The 21,512-nt window shown below is 36.5% G+C and overlaps 2 protein-coding genes across 2 annotated transcripts; one reads left to right on the top strand and one right to left on the bottom strand.

Moving 5' to 3' along the window:
• Positions 1-380: 380 nt before the first annotated feature.
• LOC104090553 (uncharacterized) lies at positions 381-995 on the top strand. Its single transcript, XM_009595676.4, has one exon. The coding sequence runs from the start codon at positions 381-383 to the stop codon at positions 993-995; it is 615 nt and encodes a 204-aa protein (XP_009593971.1).
• Positions 996-6,693: 5,698 nt separating this feature from the next.
• On the bottom strand, positions 6,694-7,278 carry LOC104090556 (uncharacterized). Its single transcript, XM_009595679.1, has one exon. The coding sequence runs from the start codon at positions 7,276-7,278 to the stop codon at positions 6,694-6,696; it is 585 nt and encodes a 194-aa protein (XP_009593974.1).
• Between the last annotated feature and the right edge of the window lie 14,234 nt (positions 7,279-21,512).

The raw sequence follows: 21,512 nt of genomic DNA, 5'->3' as shown, positions 1-21,512 counted from the left end.
AATTGTAATAATAATCTATTAAAACCTAAAAGCAAAAAGCAATAAAATATAACTAACTTTTAAATCGAAGTATCCCTGCATTGCGCCTCAATGTTGTCACTTTAATTAACTTAACAGTAAGGTACTAATAATTCCTGCCACAAAATTTTTAGTAACACACACAAAAAAGAAAGGGGGAGGTGGGGTGGGTCGGAATTCAAGTACTTCAAAGCGTCCTCTTCCTCTACGGAAGACCTATAAATACCCTCTCATACATTCACACATTTTCCATTCCAACAAATCAAAAACATTTTCTTTCCCATATATCTCCCTCTCTTTCAAAGCATCAAATCTATCACAAATTCTAGCTTTCTGATTCGAACCAAATCCTTAAACAAAAAATGGATCAAAATTTGCCAATTGTAGCAAAGAAATTCTGGAACATAGTACGAGTAGCTTTCTTCATGCTGAAAAAAGGCATATCAAAGAGAAAATTTATGCTCGATTTCAACTTATTTATGAAGCGTAGCAAAATTGCTAGCAAAGCCGCAATTCATAATCTCATGTTCCACCACATGACCCATCAATGGTCTAATTCCTCATCTTCTGCCACTTCGCACGTGGGAGATATCTCACACGCTCCACCCAATGAGTACGAGTTCAGCTGCAGTAACAGCCCAGCTTACACTAAAACCTTCCACCTTCCATTCAACTTCAACAAGCGAAGCAAGCACCACGCGCATCATTTTCACGCGCCGGCCATCCCAGACGACGACGTTTTTGTGATGAATGCGGCTGTGATGAAGGCTATGGAGATGCTTCAGAATGATAATTCTTCGCCGGCTAATAATTTGCCGGGTTTTGGTAGGACTCCGACGGTGAGGCAGTTGAGGATTACCGACTCGCCTTTTCCGCTGAGAGATGTTGAAGAAGATAGCCATGTTGATGAAGCTGCTGAAAATTTCATATCAAAATTCTACAGGGATTTGAGGCGGCAAGCTTCTCCTGCTCCATAAATAACGGTGGCCAATGCAATAAAAAACAACAATACAGGAGCTGTCATTGTTTCAATTTTCAGTGTAGTAATTTGGAAATATGGAGAACTTAATTGGAAGCTCAGAAAGTATATGCATATATAGTTTACTGCATGTAAAAATTTCAGCTTTCCGTTCTGTCCGTGGATGTTTTTTCCCCCCTTTTCCTTTAGGGGTATTGTGGAAATATCAAAAATGAAAAATGTAGTCCTATGGAATAGTATATAGTTGTGATGAAATCTTTCCATTTATTCTTTTTTATTTGTAATACTATGAAATATTCAGAGGCTTAAGTCCTGAAAGTTTGATTCCAATAATTATCTCTTTCGCTCTATCTTTTTTCTTCTTGGGAGCAGGAGAAAAAGTAAAAGTTGGGACTATGTATACTAGTACTAATTAACATAACGGTTATAGACTTATAGTAAAGTAAAACAGTGTTGGCAAGTTAGAAATTATTCTTTCCTTCGAACCTAAGTGAAAGTGAATATACATATACTCCTTTTTATTTAAAAAAGAATAAACTTATTATTACTATTTTGGGAGTCAAACAAAGTTTTCTTTGACTATATATCTTTTGCAATTTTTTGTTTTTAAAAATTTTAAACTTGTTAACTATTATGACTTATAATAATTTTTATGTCATTTTTAAATATGTAAATTTAAATAATTTATGTCTAAATTCACTCAGAAAATTAGTTAATTTAGCCCAAAAAGATTAAATTGAAACAAAGAGAGTATACAATATCACATATTTATACTCCATCATTCAAGCAAACTTAATGAATTATGAAACATTGTGTACTCGACAGTCTCAGATGTTGATATTCCATAGTTCACTATTTTAGTCCAATAAACCTTAATTGTAGCATAGAATCTTAATTCTACTATGTCAATTGCCCCAACGGAGGCACTTATATGGAGAACGGAATTGACCGAGATGCGATTCCACTAACTCCAAAAGGCTAAACAAATTATGTTCTAGACTCTAGAGTGTAAACAATATTTGAATTAATCAATGCCTCCCTATTTTACCACTTTATTTTGTTTTTATAGTGTTCTGTAAAGCAACTCCCTTACTTTTAAGGCGGGTCTCTCTACCAAAAGTAAACCTTCTTTGGCAGTAGACAGACACATCCACAAAAACAATTGATTTCAATAGTGGCACTTGTTTTCATTTTTTTCTTTTTTAATTCAGAGAGAAAGAAGACATTGAGAAAATAATCTCTCTTATGATCAAATACGATTTGAATAAAAGTTTTTTGTATTTATTCTATTGATCACCTGTACTATATTTTATTATCGATCTCGTCTAATCAGGCTTTATAAAGTAAAACATTTCAATCTTACCGATTCATATGGAAGAGATAAAGTAAATTGCTAGTATTAATTAATTGGATTATGATCTCTCATGGATATGATTTTTTGTCAGTTCTGACTAAATATTGCAGGCAAGATATATATTGTTTGTAAAAGTTCTAACTTTTTGTCACTAATTAAAAGCTACGCATTGTGAAAGTAAGAAAGCGAAATTTTATTGAGAGACACTTGTTAACTATTGAACTTGCTTCTTAAACTTTTTAACATGCTTACTGTGTGATTTCATTATATTTCCCTTGATTTAATTAGTAAAATCGATTTATGCAGTCAGACCTTTCTATAACAATATCTCTATACAAACATTTACTATAAAAGTCAAGTTTTTCGCAGAATCGATTTTTCAAGTTATATTTTACCTTTTTTTAACAGCTTTTTACATATAGATAACAGCAACAACCATATTTATATCAGAACGTTCTTTGTAAAATTACCCATCTATAATAGTCATATAAAATCATTAAGATTACTAATAATAATTTTAAAACTATGCACATAATATTTTCTATTAAACAAAGTTTGTATCTTGCATAAGATATGAGATTTGAAGATTTGCACATGATATCTTTTCTATTGGACAAATTTCAGAAATATTTAGATAGAAAATTTAATTGTTAAGCTCTTAGATTATCTTCAAGGGAAAGCTATTGGATGTCTTTTTGCTGAAAATTTGGACATGATTTTTCACCAATTCAAGCGTTATATCGCTAGTAAGAGAATGAAATCTACGAAAAAGCTACAATTACAAAGTTCTATCAATCTTGAAAGAATTTATTTTTTTAGGTAGCTTTAAAATGTCTGCCTTAGAGTTTAAATCTTTATATGTGTAGTTACGAATTTATTAATAATGTATTAGCTTTCTTCAATATTTAACTAGTGAAATATGCATATCTTTTGAGATTTTAAATTTGAATAAATTTTTTGTCTGTTAATTTTAACATTAAAAAAGAAAAAATAATTGAATTTTGGATTATTTTTTTTTTATCTATAACAGTCAAAAAAATATTTTAACAGTAAATGTTGCTATAGGTGTATAATTGTCATTCACTATAAAAACTAAAAAATATCGGAACAAATGAGGTTATTATAGAGAAGGTTGACTGCATATGATTTTCACAATCATTCCTTGATTATGTAATTAGGTTGCATTAATCACTGGACTAATTTCCAGTCCAACTTTAATTTGCTTCCATTTGTGGTGTTGGTCGTATGCTCTGACAATAATTAATTGAAAATTGTCACAAATTGACTTCTTTAAATCACAAATTGGCAGCCATTAGTTGTTATACTGATCACTTTGTAGGATGGAGAATACTCAGGTTGACACATTGAAGCACCTACTCTTCAATAATTTTCTCATAACCAACATTGAATTTGTTCATAAAGACACATCAATCTTGATAAGTCAGGAGTAGAAGCTAGAAGGTATAAAAAAAAAAAAAATACTCGGTATTTGAATTATAGAAAATATTGGTTTTTTGTTGACTTGGGAAAAGGTTTTACATATACTAAAAAAGTTGTTTATGTGGCCGAAACGCAATTCTGAAAAAAGAGAAAAGGAAAACAAGCTCTAACATTTTCTGCTTGGAATTTACAGCTAAAACAAGAGGTATTTTCAATTTTCTGCTTTACTTTTCCTTTTTTTTAATAAAACAAAACAAGAGATGATTTGTTGTAAAAAACAATTGTTCAATTTTCAAAAATAAACATGCTCAAGACATAAATCTTTCGAATTTATCAACTTGCCATAATTATTACTCCCTCCAGTCTACTTTAAGTGATTTTTTGGATCTTTTCACACATATTAACGAATTCACCTTTTAGCATTAATTAACAATGAAATTGACTATATTAACCTTAATTTTGCTAATTGAAAATATAACAAACTACTCCTAGGCTCTTTAATCCAAGGGCAACTTTGAAAAGAGAAATTAGTTCCTTCTTACAACAACAACAACAACAACAACAACAACATGAACCCAGTAGTAATCACACTAGTGGGGTCTGGGGAGGGTAGAGTGTACGCAGACCTTACTCCTACCCGGGGGCAGAGAGGTTGTTTCCGGGAGACCCTCGGCTCAGAGACAAAAGATTTGTAACAACACAGAAACCAGACAAATAGAATCAGCACCGTAAGAGACAACAAATAAGTGGAAGGGCAATAAGTATATCAATAATAAAATTGAAAAATAAATAAATTATGGAAATAAAAATCGTGTGATGAATAACAACCGCTAGCAGACCTAGACCAAACTCTATCAGACTAGCTAGAAAAATGCTCAACTACCCCCTAACCTACAACCGTAATTCTCGACCTCCACACCTCCCTATCCAGGGCCATATCCTCGAAAATCTGAAGTTGCGACATGTCTTGCCTGATCACCTCGCCACAATACTTCTTAGGTCTCCCTTTACCTCATCTCGTACCTATAAAAGTCAATTGTTCACACCTCCTAACCGGGGCCTCTAGGATCCTCCTCCGCATGTGCCCGAACCATCTAAGCCTCGCTTCCCGCATCTTGACGTCCATGGGAGCCAAGCCCACCCTCTCATGAATATCTTCATTCCTAATCTTATTAAGCCTAGTGTGCCCACACATCCATCTCAACATCCTCATTTCGGCTACTTTCATCTTCTGGATATGAGAATTCTTGACTGGCCAACACTCAACTCCATACAACATGGCCGGTCTAACCACCGCTCTATAGAACTTACCTTTAAGTTTCAGTGGCACCTTCTTGTCGCACAGGACTCCAGACGCTAGCCTCCATTTCATCCACCCCACCTCGATACGGTGCATGACATCCCCGTCTATTTCCCCGTCTCCCTAGATAATTGACCCTAGATACTTGAAACTCTCTCTCTTAGGGATGACTTGCGAGTCAAGCGTCACCTCCACGCCCGCATTCCCCGACCCCTCGCTGAACTGACACTCCAAATATTCTATTTTGGTCCTACTCAACTTGAAACCTTTAGACTCCAGGGTCTGCCTCCATAACTCCAGTCTCTCATTCACGTCGTCTTTCGTCTCATCAATCAGAACTATATCATCAGCGAACAACATACACCATGGCACCTCCCCTGAAATATGGTGTGGCAGTGCGTCCATCACCAGAGCAAATAAGAATGGGTTAGGCGCAGATCCTTGGTGTAACCCCATAACCACTGGAAAAGGCTCTGAGTCCCCTCCCACAGTCCTTACCCGAGTCTTAGCTCCATCATACAAATCCTTTATTGTACTAATATAAGCTACTGGCACACCTTTCACCTCTAGGAATCTCCAAAGAATGTCCCTAGGGACCTTATCATACGCCTTCTCTAGATCAATAAATACCATGTGCAAATTCCTCTTCTTATCTCTGTACTGTTCCACCAACCTCCTGATAAGGTGGATAGCTTCCGTTGTAGAACGACCTGACATGAACCCAAACTGGTTATCTGATATTGATACCGCCCTCCTTACCCTCCCTTCCACCACATTTTCCCAAACTTTCATGGTATGACTTAGTAACTTAATACCCTTATAGTTGTTACAATTCTAGATATCCCCTTTGTTCGTGTACAGCGAGATCATCGTACTCCACCTCTACTCATCTGGCATCCTCTTTATCCTGAAAATAACATTAAACAGCTCAGTCAGCCATTCCAAACTTGCTCTACCCACATACCTCCAAAATTCCACTGGAATCGCGTCTAGTCGAGTCGCTTTGCCTGGGCTCATCTTACGCATTGCTCCCACGACCTCTTCCACCTCAATACGCCCACAGTACCTAAAGTCTTGGTGACTCTAGGAGTGCCCCAATTCCCCTAACTCGATGTTTCTGTCTCCCTCTTTATTCAGAAGTCTATGAAAATACGACTGCCATCTCTGCTTAATTTGGGCTTCTTCCATCAATACACGACCTTTCTCGCCTTTGATACACCTCACTTGCTCCAGATCACGAGCCTTCCTCTCTCTTGCTTTGTCCAGCCGAAATAACTTCTTGTCCCCACCTTTACCCACCAATTCCTCATACAGCTGCCCAAATGCAGCCGTCTTAGCCTCCGTGATTGCTACTTTCGCCTCCCTCCTAACTTCTTTATACCTTTCTCTGTTCGCTCTCATCTGCTCCTCGTCGGTGCTCTCCACTAACTTAAGGTAAGTCGTTTTCTTTGCTTTTACTTTACTCTAGACCACGTCATTCCACCACCAGTCGCCTCGGTGCCCACCTAGGTATCCCTTCAAGACCCCTTATACCTCTCCTGTCGCCTCCCTTATACAATCCGTCGCCGTCGTCCACTTACCGCTAGCATCTCCACCACTCTTCTAGGCTCCCATTGTCGCCAACTTCCCCTCCAACTCCAGCGCAGTATCCTTAGTCAAGACTCCCTGCCTGATCCTTCGCTGGCCCCGTACAAACCTCTTCTTCCTCTTTATCAAGATACTGATGTCCATCACCAAGAGTCTATGTTGTGTCGCGAGGTTCTCACTCGGGATCACTTTACAATCCTCGCACAGCCCCTTATCACACCTCCTGAGGAGAAGATAATCAATCTGAGTTTTAGCCACCATACTCCGGAAAGTAATCAAATGCTCCTCCTTCTTCGGAAAAATAGAGTTCACGATCACCAACTCAAAAGCTCTAGCGAAATCCAACAGTGAAGTGCCTCCTCCGTTCCTAACCCCACAGCCGAAGCCGTCGTGTACCTCACCATAGTCACTAGCAGACGATCCAATATGCCCATTGAAATCCCCTCCTATAAATAACTTCTCTGTAGGCGGAGTACCCCGCACCACCTCATCCAACTCCTCCCAAAATCGCCTTTTAACCTCATCGTCCAAGCCCACTTGCGACGCGTAAGCGCTAATGACATTCAGAGTGCTTCGTCCAATTACTAACTTAATCGCCATCAATCTATCACTCACACGCCTAACCTCTACCACTGACTCTCTAAGCTCCCTATCCACCAAAATACCCACTCCTTTCTTGCCTTTCACGCCTCCGAAGTACCACAACTTATACCCGTCAGCATTCCCCCCCTTCGATCCTACCCACCTAGTCTCCTAAACACAAGCTATATTTACCTTTCTTTTTTGGAGAATTTTCGCCAGCTCTATAGACTTACCCGTCAATGTCCCTATATTCCATGATCTAATTCTCAATCTATTGGCACCCTTGTTCCTCTTACCCCCTATGGGCCCCGTCCCATCCCCCGACCCTTGCCCTAATCCCCGCCCCGTCAATGTCCCTAGCTTGTTTTATATACTAGTTCCTTTTTGATAAATTCAAAAAATCAAATATTATGAACCATGCATAAAAAGGCCAAAAATCACTTAAGATGACCGGAGGGAGTAATTAAGACTTTTCCAAGCAAGCAGCTTACTTTATTTAATAATTCTGATTAATTAAATGGTTTCTTTTCGTGCACGCTTGTCTAATGTTCATTAAACCTGCGATTAAGGAGAATTTCCGGTTGATATTGGACAATTAAGTGACGAATACATTTCAATATTCATATCAATGATTTGAAGAAGGCTTTAATCATTGGTCCAATGGTCAAAATTAAATCACGCAATTAAAATTTATGAAGCTAGTGTATAAAGCAAGCTAGGAGGTCACGGGTTCGAACCGTGGAAACAGTCTCTTGTAGAAATGCAAAGTAACGCTGCGTACAATAGACCCTTATGGTTCGGCTCTTCCGCGAACCCCGCGCATAGCGGGAATTTAGTGCATTAGGCTGCCCTTTTAGTGTATAAAACAAGGTGGCGTGACACCCTTGAAACTTTTATGCTGCTGAAATTTTTGGGAGTTGAATATTAATTTCATCGTGTTATGTATATACTTTTAGTAACTTTAAAAATTGAATTTGCAAGTCTTCTACTAAAGTAGTTATACCTTTCGTATATTCATTAAAACTTTGACATTTCTTGTCGTTCATAATTGGAATTGGCTGAAGATCATTCCGAACCAGCAAGCCCTAGTAACAGATTTTTTGGTCATATCTTACAGGTGAAGTTATCAAATATGGCCACAAGACCAGACCAATGATATATGATCTCCATACACAATACGTATTTAATAAAGAAAAAAATACACGCATTATCCAACTAAAAACAAATAAACATTAGCCACTCATTTTGTTATAGTTGAACATCGAGACATATTTGAGGTCACATAATATAATTAACAAGTTTAGTTATACACATTAAGATTAAAAAGAGTTACGCAAATTTCTTATCAGTATATTCATTCCTCTAATGAGGGTACGCTTTTCTCATTTTTCAACTTTTCAGTGAGAGACTAATTAAGCAAAGTAAGCGTTTGTACGGAAAAATGGAAATACGACAAAAGTAAACCAATAAAATTAAAGAATTGAAAAAAATCTTTAGTATTTATAGGTATCCCTCCTCCATTTGGGAGTAAAATTATCCAATAAAGGAATTGTTACCTTACCAAAATAATATAATGAACAGAAATAGTAATAAAGGACCAGATATTGGAGTACCGCATGCAGGTTCGGCCGAACCCAGGAGCTTTTGTTCAAGTCATGTATTTGTCTTAAGAAATCCATTGAATATGTACAACCTTTTAATTTAGAATCCAATAACTTAAAATGATTACACTTCCGAACCCATAAATTTCAAATTCTGACTCCGCCTGCGTAGAGTACTGGTATTTATCCATCTCATAAATATAAAAGGGGGAAGCCAATTTAGATGCCCATGAACCATGATAATGAAGTATATAAAGTTGTTTATGCCTATAAAGTCACCTAATTTGTTCAAGGGGTGTTAATTGACGCTCCTCTACCTGCTTGAATATCTTTGCAGTCTATTTGCATGTCATTAGGCATGCTATTGAATTTATTCCCCAAATTCTTTTTTTAAAAAAAGTATGAACCAAATCAAGAAGAGTGTATGAAGAAACCATGAGCCAACCAATCATATCGTAGTATAGGGTAAATATTGGACAATATTAGTAGCAGGCGGAGATAACCCACTAGTTTCACTTGAATTTTCTTTCCTTCTACTCTATATATGTGTCTGTGTGATTGATTTAATTTTTTGTAAATTTTATATGTAGCAATTAAACCTACACCAATTGTCACAAGAGAATGAATAAATATATTAGTGTGTTGCACTTAAAATATATTTCCTCCGTCCTAATTTATGTGGTGTGTTTGACTCAATAAGAAGTTTAAGAAAAAAAAAACTTTTAAAATTTATGATCTAAAATAATCATAAATATTTGTGTGAATATAAATCATCTCATTAAGGGTGAAATAAATAATTTAACATTAAATAATTTTTAAATTAAAAAATATAATATTTTTTTTAAGATTGACTAAAAAAAAAAGGTATAAATTGGGAAAGATGAATACTGGGGAAGGTGGCATGCAAAAAAAAAAAGGCGGCTTTTGTGAAAGTTACAGTACAGCTTTTTATTGCCCACAAGTACCCACCACATTTAATAAAGCAGTGGTGTTAAGACAAAAACCATACTAGTTTTCTCTTGCGACCAATTCAATTTGTGTTTTTGCATTAAAAGACCAAAGTTTAAAGAAAATATATTTTTAATCAGCAGTCTCTTTGTATCAACTTGTAAAAAAAGAATTGATAATTGAAAGAGCACAAATGATCATGTTACCTGAATACATGTTGCTACTACATTACTGACCAGTTAAAACAATTTGCACTGAATAAATTATTTTACAAATTTTTCGTCAATTTCGTGTACACACTTCCTCTTAGTGGGGAAGATGAAAAAAGGAAGTGTGCAAATACATAACGGCAGCTTTGTTTATGATTATTTCCGCACGTAAACTCAGGTGTGTTGATTGTGGCCTCCAAAGTCTTTGTTTGGGAATTAGGTTTTATTAAACCTACTAAAAGCAAAAAGCAACTCCCAAAGCGAAAGCGACTATCCAAAAAGAAAGAAATTTAAGTCTGCAGGCCCAGTTGTTGAGTAGTGCTCAATTATTGAACTCTTTCATATTGCACTAATCAAATTTCTATCTTCATTCCTTCTTTGGATAATTGCGCTTCTTGTCCCTCATTTATTAACGAATTCTGATGTTAGTCCTTGTAATAGTTGGCTAAGCACATTTAACTTTCAAATTAAAATGTATATTTTTTTATCCATTTACATAGAAACTATGTGATAATTCGACTATTTTTGAAATTATATTATGCTTGTTGTAAATATATTATATTATGGATGTTCATTTAGTACTCCGTTGTAAATAAACTTCTTGAAGAAACTTATCTATATGAGACTCCGCCGTAAATATGTTTATCTATTTAGTACTCTATTGGAAATAAGTCTCGTGAAGAAACTTATCTTTTCGGTACCCCGTTATGGATAAACATAACCCGGATAGAAGATTATCTATATCTGGTATAATGAGCTTATCCTTTCAATACCCCGTTATGGATAAACATCACACCCGGTAGAAGATTATCTATATCTGGTACAATGAGCTTATCCTTTCGGTACTCCGTTATGGATAAACATTACCCCTGATAGAAGATTATCTATAGTCATGTGATCAGTGATGAATTTGTAGAAATATAAATATATTAATTTTTGTTGTTTGTAATAGATAGTATGGTTATGTAATTGTTGTACATAAATAAAAGTTATGCTTTGACAATGATGTTTACTATCATATTTATTTTGTTTATGTCATTTTGAAGAATATGGATAATCCTCAAATTATGTTTGGATCAAAGACCAATCATGAAGATATTTGTGTAATTGATAGTGCAATAACTCATGCCATATTCAAAGAAGAGAAACACTTTTCTGATTTGCATAAAGAAAAAGTAAATGTTTCAACAATTTCTGGTAATATAAGTTTGATTGAAGGCTCCGGAAGAGCCACTATATTTCTGTCTAAGGGAACAAAACTTATAATAGACAATGCATTATTCTCCTCCAAGTCCCGAAGAAACTTGTTAAGTTTTATAGATATCCGCCGAAATGGGTATCATGTTGAGACGATAGATGAAATGAATATGGAATATCTTTGTATTACAAAGAATGTTTCTGGCTAGAAGTGCATTGTAGAAAAGTTACCAACTTTATCTTCTGTATTATACTATTCAAAGATTAGTACAGTTGAAGCACACTCTATCGTAAACCACAAGTTTACTGATTTAAATATTTTTGTGCTTTGGCATGGCCGTTTGGGCCATCCTGGATCAATAATGATGAGACGAATTACTGAAAATTCGAGTGGGCATCCATTAAAGAACATGAAGATTCTTACAAATAATGAATTCTCTTGTGATGCTTGTTATCAAGGCAAAATGAGCACTAGACCATCACCAATGAAGGTTGGCATTGAATCCCCTGCCTTTTTAGAACGTATACATAGGGATATATGTGGACATATTCACCCACCAAGTGGGATGTTTAGATATTTTATGGTCCTAATAGATGCATCTTCAAGATGGTCTCATATGTGCCTACTATCATCTTGCAACCTGGCATTTGCAAAGCTATTAGCCCAAATAATTCGATTAAGGACACAGTTTTCAGATTATCCTATAAAGGCTATTCGCCTTGATAATGCTAGAGAATTTTCATCTCAAACTTTTGATGATTATTTTCTATCAGTAGGGATAAAAGTTGAACATCTGATAGCTTATGCTCAGACTCAAAGTGGCCTTGTAGAGTCATTTATTAAACGCATGTAATTGATAGCAAGACCACTACTTATGAAAATAAAATTGTCCACTATTGTTTGGGGCCATGCTATCTTGCATGCAGCATCACTTATCCGTCTCAGACCGACACATTATAATAAATATTCTCCGTTGCAATTAGTTTTCGGTCATGAACCAGATATTGCCCATCTACGAATTTTTGGATGTGCTGTATATGTGCCAGTAGCACCACCACAGCGCAGTAAGATGGGCCCACAGAGAAGGTTAGGAATATATGTTTAGTTTGAATCACCCTCTATTATTCGCTATCTTGAACCATTGACGGAAGATTTATTTAATGCTCAATTTGCAGATTGTCGGTTTGATGAAATAAATTTCCCACAATTAGGGGGAGAGAAAAAGGAAATCAAAAGATAAATTGTGTGAAATTTTTTATCATTATCTCATTTTGATCCATGTACCCCTATATGTAATCAGGAGGTCCAGAAGATCATCCATTTACAAAATATAGCAAATCAAATGCCAGATGCGTTAACTGAATTGAAAAGGATAACTAAGTCACATATTCCTGTAGAGAATGTGCCTATCCGAATTGATGTCCCAACATGACCATCTACTAGCATGAGAGCTAATGAACCTAAAGCACGCTTGAAGCGTGGTAGGCCTTTGGGTTCTAAGGATCGAAATCCTCGGGAAAAAAAATCGACAAATGATCAAAACGATACTATGAAGGGATCCCCTGAAGAGACCCAAGATCTGATTAGTTCTGAGATTCCTGAAGAAATCTATGAACCTGAGACTCAAGTGAGTGGGAAGCTTTTAATAAGTTCTAATGGTGAATGGATTAATTTAAATCGATCTGAAATAGTGGTAGATAATATTTTTACATATAATGTTGCACTTAACATTATGCAAGATAGTGAGGATCTTGAACGCACTTCAATCAAAATTGAACGCACTTGCTAAAAGAGAGGTGATAGTAGGCTATATTTATGCAATTTAGACACTACTTATACTCTAATTTAGCCGCACTTTATTGATATTTTAATGCTAAAAGATAACAAAATGCTCTAATTAAAAATTTGATGCTTTGCAGGAGCTACTCCGAGCTAGGAGGGAGCTAACAAGTGTTTTGGAGTTAACATGTAGTGTGAAAGGCCAATCGAAGGTTAGCCCGGTCGAAAAGGAGCGAGAAAAGCAAGCGAGGTGACCCCTCTAGGTGCGCGGCCGCGAATTGGTCCGCAAACTCAAGGCAGTGAGGCAGTGAAAATCCGCGGCCGGATCCGCGGTCGAATCCACGGCCGCGGACGGGCGGACGAAAGCCAAACACACAGGGTTAATTATGTAATTTCTTAGGCGACTAACCTAAACCTATATGAAACCTAAACTTGCCCAGAAGTGGGAGATGTTTTTAGAAGATTTTAGAGGCAAGAACGAGGGAGAGAAGACGGATAATTTCCTAAGAGTTTTCATCTTCTTCTTCATACTTCTATTTGTTGATTATGAATTATTTTAGTGATTTATTTTCCATTAGTATGAGTAGCTAAATCTATTATCTAGGGTTGATGGAACCAATTGTTGGATGAAGTCTTGACTCTATTTTGTTATAATTGAGACGTGTTTGTTCTATGATTGTTCAACTACGTATTGTATTGTGGTTAATTGGAAGGGCCCTTGATTAATCGTGTCTAGTTACCTTGTGTTGCTTGAGAAAGAACACTTGGTTAGATTGTTGTTGAACAACACCATTTTTGGATAAGTTAAGAGATTAATTACTTGATTTTAAAAGTGGGGTTAGAAATAACGAAGCTTTGGTGGGATAATTCTGAGTTGCATAAATTGTTAACTAGAGTAGTTCGAGAGAATGCTTCTAGTAAATTATCGTAATTGATCTAGAGGTAATTACGGTAGCTCGGAACTCATAATCCTCATAGAGTATTACGGCGAGATTATAGCTAAAGAGTTAAGAATTAATCCGGCAATTGGGAAAATCAATAGACGTAGATCCTTTTACCCTTGTATTCAATTTTAGTCTTGATTATTGCTAATTTTATTATCATTTTTCCTTAGCTAAATAAATTCCACTGATTATTCATAAAACTCTTACATCCGGAAGTTGTCTCAGCTTATCATTAGCATTATTTAAAGTTGTAGTAAATAGGTTAGTTTCCTGTGGGATTCGACTCCGCACTTGAATCGGATTATATTTGCAGCGACTGCTTAGTCCTTTTTACAGGGCATAGTTGGGCGTGATCAAATTTTGGCGCCATTGCCGGGGAACTAACGGTGTTATTTATTACAACTTAGAAGAATTGCTAGGATTCTTAGTTTAGATCAATTTCTTACGGTGTTTAAATTTTTCCATTGAAATTCTCACGTTTGAATTCTCCTGTGACTCAGGTGTATGCCTAGAAGCTCTTCGAGGACTGGTGAACTTTTTTAAGGACTCTCAGACCCCGAGAAAGCATTCAGGGCATTAAATCGAGCCAACAAGAAGAACAAACAGTTACAACAAAAACACACACTCGAAATTGAAATGGACAACGTGGACGATGTCAACAAAAATAATCGGAATAATCGGGTTGACCCAAACAATGGAGTGGTGGCACCTCTTGTGCCAGAAGCTGCTCTTTATGATTGGGCACAACCAACTGCTGATAACTTAGCCACCGCCATTGCTATACCTCAAATACAAGTGGAGACATTCTAGATCACCAACAACATACTGCATCTGTTGCAAAATAAGGGATTGTTCTCCGGGTCATACATTGAAGGCCCACAACAACATCTGAAGAATTTCCTATTAATATGTGTGACCCAAAGACAACCGAATGTGACTCCTGAAGCCTTCAAGCTATTACTGTTTCCATTCTCTGTGACTGGAGAGACTCAAACTTGGCTGAATTCGCTCCCAATAAACTCCATAGCCACTTGGGAAGAATTAGTCAAACATTTCTTAAACAAGTTATATCCTCCCAACAAAACTGCAAGCCAGATTGATGAGATATTGCAATTCAGGCAGAAACCAACTGAGACCTTGCAAGAAACCTGGGAGAGGTTAAAGGGTATGCTAGTGAAGAATCCACACCATGGCATTCTAGATCAGATGCTGGGACAGAGATTCTACATGGGTTTAGCAGATAGTTTGAAGGCCAATGTAGATGCTTTAACTGGGGGTGCATTTTTGAGCAAGACATTCACAGAGTGCAAGATTCTTCTTGACAAGATGGCTCAGAATTCAGGCTGGATGGCTAGAGGAACGACACTTACACCAAGAGTGCATTCTGTTGCTCTTGACCCAAACAATTCCCATGCAGAGAACATAGCCACTCTCATGACTCAGATGAGCATACTGACAAAGAAAATTGATAAGATGGGTACAAAACAAGCGCACATTATTGATACAACGAATGGAGGATTGTGCACTCCTTGTATAAACCAGTCATATATGTGCTCGTGGAGTGGAGAGAATGACAATCAGGGCTTCAGAGAAAACATGAATTATGTCAATAATTTTGGAGGTTAGAGGCAAGGTGGGCAACAATGGGGACCAGCACCAAACCAACAGTACAGACCCAACCTGCCAACACAACCCCAATTTTGGAGGCGCACAACCACAAGGTCAAGTTGTGCCTTATCAAAGGCAACAGGGCTATAATCAGCAGCGCCAGCAACAGTTGGCCTACCAACCACCTCATCAACAACAGGACAACAACATGGTAGAAATCAGGGATATGTTGCAATAACTCATTGGAACAAATGGTAAGATGCAAGAAAAGTTAGCAGCACATGATTCAGCAATCAAAGGCATTGAAACTCAACTGGGACAACTGTCTATGGCCTTGAACAATCTCCCCCCAAGGAACATTGCATGCAGATACAAATATTAACCCAAAGGAACAGAACCCAAATCAGCTAATGGCAGTGAGTCTCAGGAATGGAAGAGATTTAGACAGAGAGCAAGAAGTTGCTCAATTTATGAGAGAGACTACGCCAGCTACATTATAGGAAGATGAGTCAGTAGAGCTCACCAAAGTTGTAATTGAACAAGCATAAGTTGACAAGGGTAAGGAGAAGGACGGTGAATAAGTCTCAGAACAGGTGGCACCTCTTGTGCCAGAAGCTTCCAACAAAGAAAAGACATCAAGTAGTGGACAGAGGTTGACTTTTACACCATTCCCTCAGAGATTGGCAAAACAAAAGAAAGATGATCAATACAGGAAATTCATGGAAATGCTTCGACAGATTCAATTGAATATTTCACTGATGGATGCTTTGAGGGAAATACCAGGGTATGCAAAAATGATGAAGGACCTGATGTCGCGGAAATTTGACTTCCACGACCTGTCCACTGTAACACTGACACAGACCTACAATGCGGTAGTGACAAGACCTATGGCCCAAAAGGTGTCTGATCCAGGTAGCTTCACTATCCCATTCACTATTGGGAGTTATGCTTTTGCTAAAGCATTGTGTGACTTGGGAGCCAGCATAAACTTGATGCCCTTGGTAATCTAAACAAAACTGGGCATTTACAGAGCTAGACTGACCTCAATGTTGCTGCAACTGGCCGATCGCACAGTCAAAAGACCGACAAGAATTCTTGATGATATGCTTGTGCAAGTGGAAAAATTTATATTTCCTGCAGACTTTGTTATTCTTGACTGTCAGGTGGATGAAGAGATACCCATCATTCTGGGAAGGCCATTCTTAGCCACTGGGAGAGCATTAATTGATTGTGAGACTGGAGAGTTGAAAATGAGGTTGAAAAATAAAGAAATAATATTCAACGTTCAACAATCCATGAGGAAACCCAGTGAATTTGCAAACTGCTCACTAGTGGAGGCCGTGGATGTGATACTGCAAGAAGAGGATGAGACCCTTAATGTCAAGGATCCACTAGAAGCCTGCTTGATGAATTTGGAAGAGATGAACGGTGAAGGGTTGGCAGAGTGGGTCATGGCTCTCGAAGGTCAAGGATTCTGGAAAAGGGAACCTTAGTTCGAGCCCCTACGCTTAGAAGAGCGAGCAACACCACCTGCAAAACTATCAATAGAGGAGCCACCACAACTGGACTTGAAACCGCTTCCAGCCTACCTCAGGTACGCTTTCTTGGGGCCTAATTCTACTTTGCATGTTATTATATCATCTGGTTTGCTAGTTGTACAGGTAGAGCAACTATTGCTGGTATTGCAAGAATGTAAGACTGCCATTGGTTGGACCATGGCAGACATAAAGGGTATCAGCCTAGCCTTTTGCATACACAAGATTCTTCTGAAAGAGGGGCACAAACCTTCCAGGGAGCATCAACGACGGCTGAACCCGAATATGAAGGAAGTAGTAAAGAAGGAAGTGATCAAGTGGCTGGATGCGGGTATCATCTTCCCTATCTCTGACAGCAACTAGGTCAGTCCTGTCCAATGTGTGCCAAAAAGGGGAGGAATGAAGGTCGTACAAAATGAGAATAACGAGTTGATCTCGACTCGTACAGTCACGGGGTGGTGGATTTGCATGGACTATCGGAAACTGAACACATCCACTCGAAAGGACCATTTCCCATTGCCTTTCATTGACCAAATGTTGGACATGTTAGCTAGGCGGTCCCACTTCTGTTTCTTGGATGGATACTCGGGGTATAACCAGATCTCAAATAACCCCGGAAAACAGAGAGAAAACATCCTTCACTTGTCCATATGGCATCTTTGCCTTTCAGAGAATTCCCTTTGGACTTTGCAATGCACCGGCTACATTCCAGCGGTGCATGTTAGCCATTTTCACTGATATTGTGGAGGATATTATGGAGGTGTTTATGGATGATTTCTCCGTGGTGGGGGATTCATTTGAAGATTGTCTTCACAACTTAAGAAGAGTGCTCAAAAGATGTGTAGAGATAAATCTGGTGCTGAATTGGAAAAAGTGCCATTTTATGGTACAAGAAGGAATAGTGTTGGGGTATCGAGTGTCCATCAAGAGCATTGAAGTTGACCATGCTAAGGTTGATGTGATTGAGAAGCTGCCACCGCCCACTTCGGTAAAGGTAGTGAGAAGTTTCCTCGGGCACGCCGGGTTCTATAGGCAATTCATTAAAGATTTTTCTAAAATTGCTAACCTCTTATGTAACCACATTATCTAAATCTGGTATAATGAGCTTATCCTTTCAGTACCCCGTTATGGATAAATATAACACCCGGTAAAAGATTATCTATATCTGGTATAATGAGTTTATCCTTTCGGTACTCCGTTATGGATAAATATTACCCCCGGTAAAAGATTATCTATATCTGGTACAATAGTAGCTTAGACAGCAACTTGCAGAAGCAGCATATACAGCAGCTTGCTTTTTTCTATAAATAGAGGAGATTTCAGTTCATTATGTACATAAGTTTGAAGTTTGAATAATATATCAGTTTCTCTCTATACTCTTCTTTACTTTACCGTGTTTATTTTGTAACAATGCTAAAATATGAAGAAACAATACAAATTTTGACATATGTAATTGAATGGTTTAGCATATTCATAATTTTGTTGAATTTGTGAAGATTTACAAGCAGAGGGATAAAAATGCAAATATCAATTATAAATTAATTAAAGCATACTTAATTAAAAAATTAAAATGATTAAAATCAGAATTTGTTATATTTGGGGGGCTAAAGGCACAAATTTCCCTTCCTTTTTTATTTCTTTTCCTCATAGTATATCTATGGTACAAACTTTGATCCAGTTTTTGCTCCCAAAAGTCTTGTAACCTCTTAAATATTCCGGCGTTTTTCCACTCATGTTCCGTACATACCAAAAAAAATACTAGCTGTTTTACCCGTGCTCAAATTTCATATATATAAAATACTAAAAGATTAAGTATTTAAGTACTACTAAATAACATGAAATCCTCTCTTTTTTAGCGTAAAGATAAAAACAAATAATCACTAACCAATAGTGACCTGTCTATAAATTTTAGGCGTTGTTTGATTCAAAGACAAGTTATGCAGTGATTGTAATATAGAAAACAAAGAATTACAAGAAAATACACGTGACTTCACACCATAATAAAAAATGGCTCATGTTTTTAAGTTTTACCCGACCTAGCTCATATTGTACATGTTTTGAAAGTACTAGCAAATTCAAAATATGTGTTCTTACAACTATTGTTTCTAAAAGTTATGAAATTAAATCTGCGTTCTCACAACCATTATTTTCACTCTTTCTCTTCGTCTCACATCTTCTACATATGCTTCAAGGGGCCATGTATTTTTTGCTTCCCCCGTTGTGTCACCTGGTTGCAATGTAAGAAAATTGAAGAGTAGAAGTCCCACCATTGAAGGCCATTCAAAGTTTTGTTTTCGAAAATATAATTTTTTGAAATTGTTAGTTGTTTGGATTGAGTGTTGTTCCAATTGATTGAAAATGTCAAAAGGAGTTCAAAATTAAAATTTGAAGTGATTTGGAGTAGATTTGAGCAATATTTGAGTTAAATTTCAGAAAAGACGCAAGGAAGAAGACGAAGTCAGTTTTTTGTATAATTATGTATAATCTTGTATAATAGTGTATATGAGTGTATAAACACATCTTATACACTATTATATACTTTTATACATATTTATACAAGCGTCTGTAGATGAACTTCTTCCATGATTTTTAATTGCAATTCTTGTTCAAAACAAGTCCAAATCTCCATTAAATGACTTCAAATTTTAAAGACAACCTCCTTATACTATTTCTAACAAGTCTAAATAACACCCACCCCAAATTTCTCACAAAATAAAATTCGAAATTTAAACCCACATAATTAAGCTTGTTAAAAATCTAATTTTCATCATCCAAATGGATTTGGTTTGTTGAACTAATATTTGAGTCACTGTTACTGATTCGAAAATTAACTTAAAAGCTTGAGCAATTTTTTTTAAAAATTAAATAGTAATTTTGAGAACCTATTGGAGTTGAATGTTGAATTTTAACCTATTATTTTTGGATTAGTTGGTTGTAAATTGAAATGTGGGCTATAAAATTAAAAAGTAGGGAGTTCAGTTGTTCTTATATGAAATTTTTCCTAATTTTCCACCCATCAAACGGCCTCTAAACCATCGTTAAGGAAGGTACTAAAGACTATTTAATAATAATTCTGATACATCGTACTGCTTAAAATCTTTTGACATTAATTGTTTCAGCCATTGATGCTTTATAGAATGAAAAAGGACAATTCAATAAAAGCTGAAACATCAACTTATAAAACTTTTGGAATAAAGTGAGTTAAAGGGACTTGTCAATTGACAATTATGTAACAATGCATTATGCACCTTTGAGGATATGAAGACAATAAATTCAAAATTCAAAATTTATGAATTTTAACGACCTCAACTTAATATAATAATAATAATTAAATTTATAGTGAAATATTTATAAATATTTAATAAATTTCTTAATATTTCATAGCAAAAATTATTAATTTCGCGTGAACCATAATAAAATCCGTCATGTAATCAACCCGAAGCTAAGACAAAAAGGACCAGACCTATAATATAAATTCATGTGAATATGCACCTCTCCTCGTCCTTATCTTCTTATACTGTTATATACTGTTATTATCCAACTTAGATAATGTATTAATGGATTAGGGAATCGTAATATCCTCTGGCACGATATTGAATATGCAGTTTCTGATTTTTGCTTTACCTTTGTATTTAAGCTTCTATTCAATCTCTATGATTGGGCGCAGTTAGCGAGAGCTGTAATAGGCCCCCCATATTCCCTTTTCTCTATCCTTTTTTTGTTTGATTGTTTTTCCTTTTTCCTCACTATCAGTATTATCCAATAAGAACTAACAATTTGTAAATATAGAGAAAGTTAGATGAAGTGAAACAAGAATGACAATCAGGCTCTTCAGTTCAATACTTCTCTATTCTTTTTTCTTTTTAAACCTCTTTGAAAAATTGACAACAAAAACAAATGAAGAAAAAAAATAAAGGAGACATTGATGGTCTCGAATTCAAAAAGCAGTACTTTATCTGCTTTTCTAAAGGTAGTTATATCAAGATAACTAATCAACAAAGAAAAGGAATATTAGATAGATGTATTGGTTTCTTTCACGTATTAAATCGTTACTCAGCACCATAAGTTCCTATTCTTACCACCAAAGGATGTGGTGCAGCGGATGAGATTGTTATTCTCTTAACCGGAGGTTAAGGGTTCGAGCTATGTGTATGAAAAAATACTTGGTAGCGCTTCCTTCCAAATGGGGCACTATGCGGCGCGAATACGGATATAGTCGGGTTCCAATGCGGGTACCAGATTCAAATGAGCCATTTAGCACCTGACACGGGTGGGAATTCATAGGCCCAGATTCAAATGAGGTCCAGAAGATTCTCCTGAGCCATTTAGCAGTCCTTTGAGGTGTACTCAAGGCAGAGTATTAAGGCCCAAGACATCAACTTATTCAAAACCCAAAATAGGAATAATATGTCCTACAAAAAGGAGGAATA

Source organism: Nicotiana tomentosiformis, chromosome 3 (genome assembly GCF_000390325.3).
Source record: "Nicotiana tomentosiformis chromosome 3, ASM39032v3, whole genome shotgun sequence".
Taxonomy (NCBI): Eukaryota; Viridiplantae; Streptophyta; class Magnoliopsida; order Solanales; family Solanaceae; genus Nicotiana; species Nicotiana tomentosiformis.
The sequence above is the reverse complement of the archived record's forward strand: the minus strand, read 5'-3'. Positions and strand labels throughout refer to the sequence as shown.

What these genes read in the sequence shown, in the direction of transcription:
- LOC104090553 (XM_009595676.4), top strand. Translation starts at nt 381, where the DNA reads ATGGATCAAAATTTGCCAATTGTAGCAAAGAAATTCTGGAACATAGTA.
- LOC104090556 (XM_009595679.1), bottom strand. Translation starts at nt 7,278, where the DNA reads ATGGCGATTAAGTTAGTAATTGGACGAAGCACTCTGAATGTCATTAGC.